The sequence below is a fragment of the Gymnoscopelus braueri genome (assembly GCF_963280865.1).
Source record: "Gymnoscopelus braueri genome assembly, chromosome: 5".
NCBI lineage: Eukaryota > Metazoa > Chordata > Actinopteri > Myctophiformes > Myctophidae > Gymnoscopelus > Gymnoscopelus braueri.
In genome coordinates, this window is record NC_137606.1 from 42,110,789 (window position 1) to 42,120,940 (window position 10,152).

The 10,152-nt window shown below is 43.4% G+C and overlaps 1 protein-coding gene across 3 annotated transcripts in view; it reads right to left on the bottom strand.

Moving 5' to 3' along the window:
* LOC308086042 (nesprin-2) overlaps positions 1 to 10,152 on the bottom strand; it is an 87,454-nt gene that overhangs the window by 43,883 nt on the left and 33,419 nt on the right. For all 3 annotated transcript variants that reach the window (XR_013933219.1, XM_080429366.1, XM_080429367.1), the window contains exons 2-6: positions 7,102 to 7,268; positions 3,749 to 3,899; positions 3,328 to 3,510; positions 846 to 980; positions 368 to 562 (exon numbers count right to left, since the gene is read on the bottom strand). Coding sequence is in view for 2 of the 3 variants with exons in the window: in XM_080429366.1 (XP_080285492.1) it covers positions 368 to 562; positions 846 to 980; positions 3,328 to 3,510; positions 3,749 to 3,899; positions 7,102 to 7,178 (741 nt within the window). In the remaining variant the exon portion in view is untranslated. The remainder of the gene's footprint in view (positions 1 to 367; positions 563 to 845; positions 981 to 3,327; positions 3,511 to 3,748; positions 3,900 to 7,101; positions 7,269 to 10,152) is intronic.

The window sequence follows — 10,152 nt, forward strand, 5'->3', positions numbered from 1 at the left end:
GTTTGAGAAAGCATGCAATGACCCACGCAACGCTGGGTACCCTGCTAGTGTCCTAAAATTTTATAATTAGTTATAATTGTATGAATGGCCTGGACTGCTGGCCTAGCAGTCCGGGCACTTAGGCTCTAATGCCTGACAGCGCGTCACGGGTTCCAGTCCCGTTTCGGCCTTTGCTGCGTGTCTCTCCCTGTATCTCCCTCTTTCCTGTCTATCTTCACTTGAAAAACTATCAATATCAACAAAAACTAATCTTTCCAAAAAATAAAAGTAGAGCATTAAAGAGAGCACAAACACTCAGTCAGTGCTCGAGTGTGTGTGTGTGTGTGTGTGTGTGTGTGTGTGTGTGTGTGTGTGTGTGTGTATATACCAGCCTCATGCTGAGCAGTCGTGTGTGCACTCGTCCGATGCGGTGGAACACACCGCTGCAGAGGAGCAGCAGATCTTGCAGCTGTCTCTCTACATCCTGTGCGTCCGTCGGCTCGCTGCGCTGGATCAGCGCCTCGCCGCGCTCCAGCAGCGCGTTCACACGAGCAGAGTTCACACACACGGACATCTGGAACATCTGGACAAGCACACACACACACACATAAATAATGGCATAATAATGTAAGGTAATAGACATTATGTGAGAACACGCACACACAGTCGCACACACACACACACACACACACTAGGGGTGCAACTATTGATCTTCTTACTGATTACTTTTTTGATTAATCGAACACACACACACACACACACACACACACACACACACACACACACACACACACACACACACACACACACACACACACACACACACACACACACACACACACACACACACACACACACACGTGTACCTGCAGTTTTCTCATCTTGTCACAGCTATTTCCTGTCAGGTGATCCACCTCCATCAGGCGTCTGTCCAGGTCAGACAGCAAGACGGATAGCTCCTCCCTCTCCGCTTCATACTCCTCCCACTCGAACACAAAGTGCTGAGGCACAGGGAGACAGAGAGAGAGAGTTAATTGAGTTTGGTTGCTGTCTGTTTTCTGTTATTGTGGGGAAAGCTTTTGCTCAGCAAAAGCCTTCCCCACAATACAGATTCTGGGGTTTAAGTGGTTAATTTGTTTTCGTAAATGAATGTCCTACTTCATCGTACTGGAGTGTTGTGCAAAAGGAGTGCAAATAGCTGATCTACAAGCTCATTATCAACTATTTTCGGCGCTGGACGGGGCACCAATTCAACATTATAACATTGCAGAGAAACATTGCAGTGGTCTGAATTACCCTCATAGCTCTGCCTCTATACTGGGGCTAAAATGATACCAATACTGTTAGCTGAGTGATTGGTTAGAATAGAACCAGGCAATCATTTTTCTTTCCTTCCAATTTCTATCAATCAATTTCAATTTGTGCTTCCATCACTTTCAGTTTGTAATCGCCATACTGTACAGTATATTCTACAGACCACTTCACAAGTAATGCCGTAAACTTGAATATTTCTGTTCAGTAATATTCCTACAACCTTTTTACAATTTAAAAAACTCACCCACAATAGCTATGATTAATGGAAAACCAAATATTGATTCTTTGCAGCCGAGTGTAAACTAAAACCAAAAAGTTTTAACTTCTATCCACTATTAACTTCTATCCACTCAAACAAATAATTGATTTTAAAGTCAATCTTATTGTTTTCTAAATCTACAGACGGCTTGGCTCCTTCATTGACATGCTGGCTGAATACACACAGAACAGATGCCGGTGATCATTAGATAAAGGTCTCCTCATTAAACCTAGAATCAATTAATCAGATTGTTGTGCCTTCAGTCATTAGGGTTCTACTCTCGTTTTCTGTTCATAAAGCAGACTCTTCTCACAAGCCTTTAGTTAGGTGGAAAGAATGGGAATCAGTATTATTACTATTATTAACTTTTAGTAGTAGTAGAAGTAGTAGCAGCAGCAGTAATAATACCATCTTAACTTATTCCTTTTATTGTTTTATAGTAATACCTTATTATCTTATTAACCACTAACCCTGTTGCCACAATTTTGGCCATCCAATCATTATAGGCGGAAAACAAATTCAGAAAAGACTTGCAGATCTAGAAGCTCATAATGGGTCACAATACGATGCATTGTGAGCTCATACCTATAACTGGTTATTTTTTGTTCCAAAAACAATTTAGAAAACCTTTGTGGTTAACTGGTACATTTTCACTTTCAAATTAAATAAACATAAAAAAAATATTTTAAAAAGTAATGGAAAAATTACGGGACTTGTGTGTGAGGGGGTTTATTTTATTTGAAAGTGAAATATCCCTTTAATTGGGACCTTGACTTATGAGACCCAAAAGATAACCAGCTCTTTGAGGCAGCCAACACAGCAGCAGGTTTAATGAAAATCCGCCCATCCATTCTCCATTTTGACCCTGGCCTTTGAGACCTAAATGTGAATCATCTCTTGGGGGCAAACCTACTAATCCTTCCCACCAAGTTTCATGAAAATCTGGCCATCAGTTCTCATATTATTCCGCTACACCAGATGGAATGGAGCGAAAACATAACCCCTTCCAACTCTGTTTGGCGGAGGTAAAACATTCTACCCCTCCTCTTTTCCCTCGTACTATTCTTACACGTACACCACTTTCCCCTGTATCTGATCTGGGACAGAAGAGGCATTGTCCCAGCACCGTGTTTGACCTTGTACTCCTTACTGCTGGCTGTAATGTTAAGGGACGATCACACGAGAAACATTGCTACAGGCGCAGAACCTTGGCAAACAGAGGCTGTCTTCCACAGAAAGTGTTTTTTTTTTGTTGAGAATATTGTAATTTTATCTGTGTCTAAAAACAGTTTCCCAGAGAGAAGTGCGAATGCCAGTAGGCTACCATAGGAAAACAATGGCTTTGCTGACGGGGTGTTTCTAGAGACGCTTCTTGGTGAGATTGGTAATCCTAAACGTAACCTCAGTAAAACTATGCCAATACTAACCTTATTCCTAAACGTAATCTCAGTAAACTACTGTATGCCAATACTAACCTTATTCCTAAACGTAACCTCAGTAAAACTATGCCAATACTAACCTTATTCCTAAACGTAACCTCAGTAAAACTATGCCTAACCCTAAACTTATTTCTAACCTTAGCCTCAGTAAAACGAATACAAGAATAGAAGAACCGCTGGGGGCGAGCGGTCAGCAAAAGAAATGGGGGCGAGTGTTCCGGTTACCCAAAAAATCATCCACCCAGTGAGTGAGTGAGTGAGTGAGTGAGCAGAATGCCGCCGGTGGCAGCACTGGCAGTCTGCAGCACCATGGGAAACCAACACACACAAACACACCTTGAGTCTGCGTGTCACAGTGTCCAGCCTGGCGTTGAGACAGTCCCAGCGGCGGCCACAGTCTCGGGCCAGGGTCAGAAGCCGCTCGCGCATGGCGCCGTCGAACATGTGGGTCAGCGCTCGATTCCGACTCGTCAGGTTGTCCAGCTGGACCAGCCGACAGGCCGACTCACGGCTCAACCTCTGGAGACACATGAACGGAAATGTGAACACACTCTCTCACGCACGCGCGCGCGCGCACGCACGCACACACACACACACACACACACACACACACACACACACACACACACACACACACACACACACACACACACACACACACACACACACACACACTGTAAAGAGTATACATGTAAATCCACACACAATGGGAGGTTTCAAGCTCTTTCCTCGACTCACAGGTTCTCTAAGTACTTGCCTCAAACTTGGCGAGCTCCTCCTTGCCGGTGGCATATGTGACCAGGGCAGAGTTGGGAGCACCGGCCACCTTCCCAGCTGATCGCAGCCAGACGTCAAGGTGGGCATGTTCCTTCATGAATTCATGCCACAAAACCCACCTCCGATCTAACCTAGAGAGAGAGAGAGAGAGAGAGAGAGAGAGAGAGAGAGAGAGAGAGAGAGAGAGAGAGAGAGAGAGAGAGAGAGAGAGAGAGAGAGAGAGAGAGAGAGAGAGAGAGAGAGAGAGAGAGAAGCGAGAGGGAGAGCAAATGAGAGAAAAGCAAAAAATAGAAAAATTAAGAGTAGAGTTTCCTCAACATTTCAATGTCAGTTTTGCTTATTCGGGCCAGGCTTAAATTTTTTTTTTGCAAACTGAACACATCCACAGAACATTTCCAATGACGTTCAGCATTCTCTTGGGCCTTTGGCAACTTTTGTTAAACCCGTCTCTAGAACAGGTGTAACCTTTGATGATCTTTTAAATGTCGATCCAACGCATTACAAGGCTGCATAGAGTAGTGCTATATTTCCAGCTAAGGGATAGAGCAAAGCTTTAAAACCCTGCTCTCACTTTTAAGGACACAGAGAAAATCATTCATGCTTTTGTGTCATCTCGCCCGGATTACTGTAATGCCTTGATCTTAACCAGGCAGCCCTAAACCATTGTCAAAACACCAGGAAAAGGTCACATACAGTAACACTCCACTGTTAGACCCTCTTCATTGGTTGCCTCTAAATCGTAGAATGAATTACCGTAATTAGGGTTTAAATAAATGTTTAATTACTTAAAAAGGCACTGCATGGTATATTGGAAATCCCACAGATCTGTGTAAAATCAAAAGGTGATCATATTTTTGCTTCTGTGGTCCCTAGACTATGAAACTACCAGTCCATTAAAAAGAAAGACATCTAACAACCCATCTTTTCTCCATGGCTTTTCACTGCATGTGATGTGCTAGTTCTGTGTTTATACCTCCGCCAGCCGCACAGCTGTGGCCGGAGGCATAATGTTTACCATTTATTGTCCGTCCGTTTGTCTGTCTGTCTGTCTGTCTGTCTGTCTGTCTGTCTGTCTGTCTGTCTGTGAATGTGATATCTCAGGAACGCCTTGAGGAAATGACATGTTTTTCTGACAAACATCCACATCTACTCAAGGTCAAGGTCATTGTGAACTTCATAAGAATTATAAATGATCAAATTTAGTCTCCACTCCTTTGGGATATTTTTGTCACTGTACGTTTGCTCATAGCTGAAATTTTGTCCTCTGTATTTACGCATCCTAACTGTTACCTAAAAGGAGCAGTGGGCACTATTAATACGGCGCCTGGAGAGCAGTTAGGTGTTAAGCGTCTTGCTCAGGGACACACCGGGTGGACAGGGGGGCAAACCGGGACCTTATGATTCCCAGACAGCGTCTCTACCATTGTTGCCATGTTTGCTTATTATAAGCGACTTTGGGCTTGTTTTTCTGTAAAGTTGCTTGTAAATATTGGTAGTTGCGGATTGCGTTTTCTTGGGCTTGCTTTTTTGGAATTGTTTCCTAATGTTGTTTAAACCAGTGGTTCTTAAACATTTTCAAGGCAAGGACCCCCAGATGAATATATATTTGTCCGCAGACCCCCGTCTAGTACACCATGTAGCTGTGACACAACAACTATGGAGAGTTTGGGGAGCGTGTCTCCGTTTGGTCATTTCTGTCCAGACAAACTGTCTGTCTACAAAGAATGTAGACAGACTGAAAGACAGATGGACAACTTTAACTTTATTATATAGATATATGTTTGAGACTGGGCAGACATGGATGTAATAACTGCAACTGGTTGGCAATTGCAAACAACTGCGATGCAGCATTTGTAGATTTTTTCTTTTTTTAGATCAAGCTTCTGTATTTGTTTTCATTTGTATTTATTTTCCTGTTGTTGTGATGCACTTTGGAAGCCATTCAGAGAGCTGCTATATATGAATTAAGATTACTACTACCTGATTCAACTTAATAAATAATTCACCATACTGTAGCCTAATGAAAAGGGGAGAGGAGAGCCAAGGAGCCTTTTGGAATCTTAACTTTCATTGGGTGCACACCCCCAAAAAACATTTTCAAGGTGTATATAATGAAAGGTGATTGAGTTGTCAGCGCTCATCAACTATAGCGGCGTGTAATAAGCGGAAAAAGGTGAATCCCTTGAATTACACATAAAAACGGATGCTGGAGATGGAGCGTTTCACTGTAACAGAGTTTATGAAGGTGAAATGCATCATAATTTTGAACCGGTGAGAGAGTCTAGACAACCAAGGAAGGCAGATGAAACTTGTGAGAGAGACTCGGACCATAACTCATTATCTCCAGGTGACCTCTAGAGTCTAGAGGTCACCTGGAGATAATGAGGTATGGTCCCAGGAAACGTTTAACAGGAAACATTTAGGTAATAATAATATGTCTGTAGTTTGTTCGGCATTTGCCTAGTTTGTTCATCATAAATAAAGATAACAGGAGCCTGAAGACAAATACTCCTCCATGAGGACAATTTCAAAGTACATCAACCGTTCAATTTCACTTTGAGTACAAATGAGAATGAGTGTGGCTTTTTCAAAGATTATTTTAAAATATTTGTTTTATGAGGTAGAGCGGTGAGTTGATTTGAATTCATGAAGTCGCAATTAGGTCTGTGTCTTTGTGATAAGCATAAACTGGTACTGTCGCTGAAAGAACCCTCCACAAACCAACAGAACACACATTTTAAATGTTCTCTTTAACACATCGGGTGCCAAACACGGTCTGAACCGTGTTTGCGCAGAGTAGCGGTCCGGTGCCGAACACGGTCCAGACCGTGAAATATGTCTTTTTGTTTTTTTCGTTTTTCTCCACACGGGCGGGGCTAGAGCAGCTCTGGGAGTACCCATTGTGATCTTGAGAAGGATAGGCCAGATAGATCACCGGAAACAAAAACATGGCTCCCATCCACTTCCTGTCTATTTCCTTCTTTAAAACACCTATATCTCCGAATCTGTTTCCGGTGGGGAAAACCGGTCATGCGCGATGCGCGATCCCCCCCCATTGTAACTCGCGAGTGAAATGTTATCGTTCCAGGCTGTAGCCAGGGTCATCGCGCAACATGAATGGATGTTTTTTTTTACATGGATTTGCTCCTCGTGGAGTCTAGAGCTTTAAACAGCAAAGCGCAGTAAATGGGGAGAATGCTGGCACCCAACGTAAGTTGTTATGAAAAAATGCTGGCACCCAATGTGTTAATATTCTTTAATTATTGTGTTGTTGCTTTTTTAAATATGTGAATAATGCAAATCATTAGCTATCAGTCCCTATCCCAGACTCACTGTGCACAGTCTGGCAGGTCTCCATCTTGGCTCCAGCTGCTGTCCAGCTCCACTGCGTCATTGTCTTCCCCAGTCATTTCCAACAGAGATGGAGGGCATGGGGGTGAAACTGGCGACTGCCTCCAAATCCCTCACGTTCACTTCCTCTGCAGTCAATACATCACTTCCTGTAGTAGGGGGGGAGATGGAGGGGAAGTCTTAAAGTAGGCATGCATGCAAAATACGTAAGTGACGTGTTTAATTGTTGTGTATGTGTGTGTGTGTGTGTGTGTGTGTGTGTGTGTGTGTGTGTGTGTGTGTGTGTGTGTGTGTGTGTGTGTGTGTGTGTGTGTGTGTGTGTGTGTGAATGGTTTATTAGGGAGGGTGTAGTAGAGTGTAGACAACCACATGTCTCCTCTGATACACATGGAGTCACCAGACAGTGAGGAGTTTCAACGGGAGGACGTACAGTAGCACATGTGGAGAAACACGCTATCCGCCTTTTTAGGAGACCGGAAGCAGGTTGGAGTCTATTAATTCCAATGGAAAGGTGAACGTGCACACAGCTTCTGAACCATTCTTTAGCCCCATGGTCACTGAACTAAATATTGGACCCAATCAACACGAGCCACGCAATCTTCCCAAGATTTTCATACTAAAATGGCTTTTTTTCCAGACAAATCAGGAGAAAAGCAACTTCATTATCGACATTTCTCTGTCCCAGCAACACACTCTCGTGGGCTCTATAGCACCAGTAAACATAGGACGTTCGCGAGATCTGGTGTCAGACGACGCCGACTTAAGGAGACCATTTGTAGGATTTGTATGCTATTTCGCCTCTAGTGGCTCCAATTGGGATGGTTTATCTTTCTAAATCAACCATCTTTCATGCTCTCCTTTCTAGTTCCACTCCACGCTGAACAGGTGCCCTGGTCTACCTGTAGGAGTCACTAGCGACAGTGGCAGAGATCGATCCCACCACCACCACAATGAACTACCCCAGATTAAATAAACAGAAACTTCAAACATTAAAATGCATTGGGAAATACGATGTTAAGAACTCTGTCCATGAACCAACACTTCCACTCAGTCATTTCCAAGCCGGCCGGCGATGTTAGTCAATGTTTGTCCTCAATCTGTGTTTGTGTAAAGGGCACAAGCTGCCCCGTGACAGTATAAATACAAGTTAAATGAACAATGAGGATTTTAATGTGAATCTTGCCTGTGCTGATATCACCTTGCTGTGTTACTACGAACCCAACTAAGTGATACACCTCTCTCTCCCTCTCTCTCAAATTGGCAGCACTCAATCAACACCATCATCACAGAAGAGACCATTACACACACACACACACACACACACACACACACACACACACACACACAGAGTAAACACTCCACTTACGTACTGTATGTGTGCATATGCATGTGCTGTACACACGCACGCACGCACACACACAAGCTCTCATACAAAGACGCACAAACATTTGCAGAGAAAGAGATCAGCACATACACATACATAAGGGTCCGCGCGCGCACACACACACACACACACACACACACACACACACACACACACACACACACACACACACACACACACACACACACACACACACACACACACACACACACACACACCAGTTATTTATGAGTCTCTGTGGTCTATTACTGTAGAAGAACATTAGTGTTGACTGAACCCTGCACTGATAAGAGAGGAGGGGGAGGGAGCTGGAGACAGAGAGGGACATGACTGACAGACAGACAGGCAGACAGACAGGCAGGCAGGCAGTGAGACAGAGAGGGACATGACAGACATACAGACAACCTCACATGCAGCCACTCAGTTGTGCCTGTTGTCTAAACAGGGCTGCAAGTTGCAACTATTGATTATTTTCTTATCGATTACTTTTTATATTAATCGAATAATCGAGAAACAGGTTTTGTGTTTTTTATATATATATATCAATGAATTGATTATACTTGCTATTTACACTATTTCTGAAAGTTTTAGAATTTTTACATAATGATATGCCCAAAATAGGCATTGATTAATAATAATTAATCAGATAATCAATTATTATCACCAGCTTGTAGATATTTTTGCAATCAGATTTAAATGATCTTTGGTCCCGGTTTGGTCCCGGTTTGGTTTTTGAAAATATGGTCACCCCAGCAGCCAGCCAGAGCAGCCCGCAGCCACATACAGTAGAGAGCCAACATGTGAGGCAGCCAGCTCTTCAGTGGACAGATGGACAGCTAGTAATGAAGCTCCAGGTTGGACAGACCGTTATTATAGCCATCCAACTTGACACACATAACCGTCCGTCCACAGCGGGTTCTAAGGGTCTTCATCAGGCAATGTGCCTGTGAATCTGTCCTTCTGTCCCTCTAAACACTAACTGATGTAGTTGAGACTGAAATTAAAAGAGATGGATGTGAGAGAAAGAGAGAGAGAGAGAGAAATATTTCCCTCAAAGCACTTTCCCTTTCAGCAAATTACTTTGTATTCCATTAGAAGAGTTGAATTGAGGTGGCAAACTACAGGAAAACTTTGCTCACTTGATGAACTGGGGACTGGGGGACGATTCATACTAATGATTAAAAAACTGCGACAGAAACCTTTTCCTTCTTACGCCGTTCTGACATTACGCTACACTCTGTAGTACCTAATTAAGATTAAAGCGGGGGGAACGAGACAAACAGAAAACCAAAGAGGGCGAGAACAGGGGGAGACACACACAGCTAAAAAGAGGTACAGAAGCTGTTCTTCCCTCATTGTACGCATATCGCCCATTAGCCTATTTCATTTGTAAAGAGTTGACACTGCTAGCGTATTCCAATAGACTCTTTATGCATATGTCAAGTAGAGTTAGACTTTACTTGAGAGAGACAGAGAGAGAGAGAGAGAGAGAGAGAGAGAGAGAGAGAGAGAGATAGAGAGAGAGAGAGAGAGAGAGAGAGAGAGACAGAGAGAGAGAGAGAGAGAGAGAGAGAGAGAGAGAGACAGAGAGAGAGAGAGACAGAGAGAGAGAGAGCAAGAGATGGAGCAAATAAAAAGTAGACAAGACG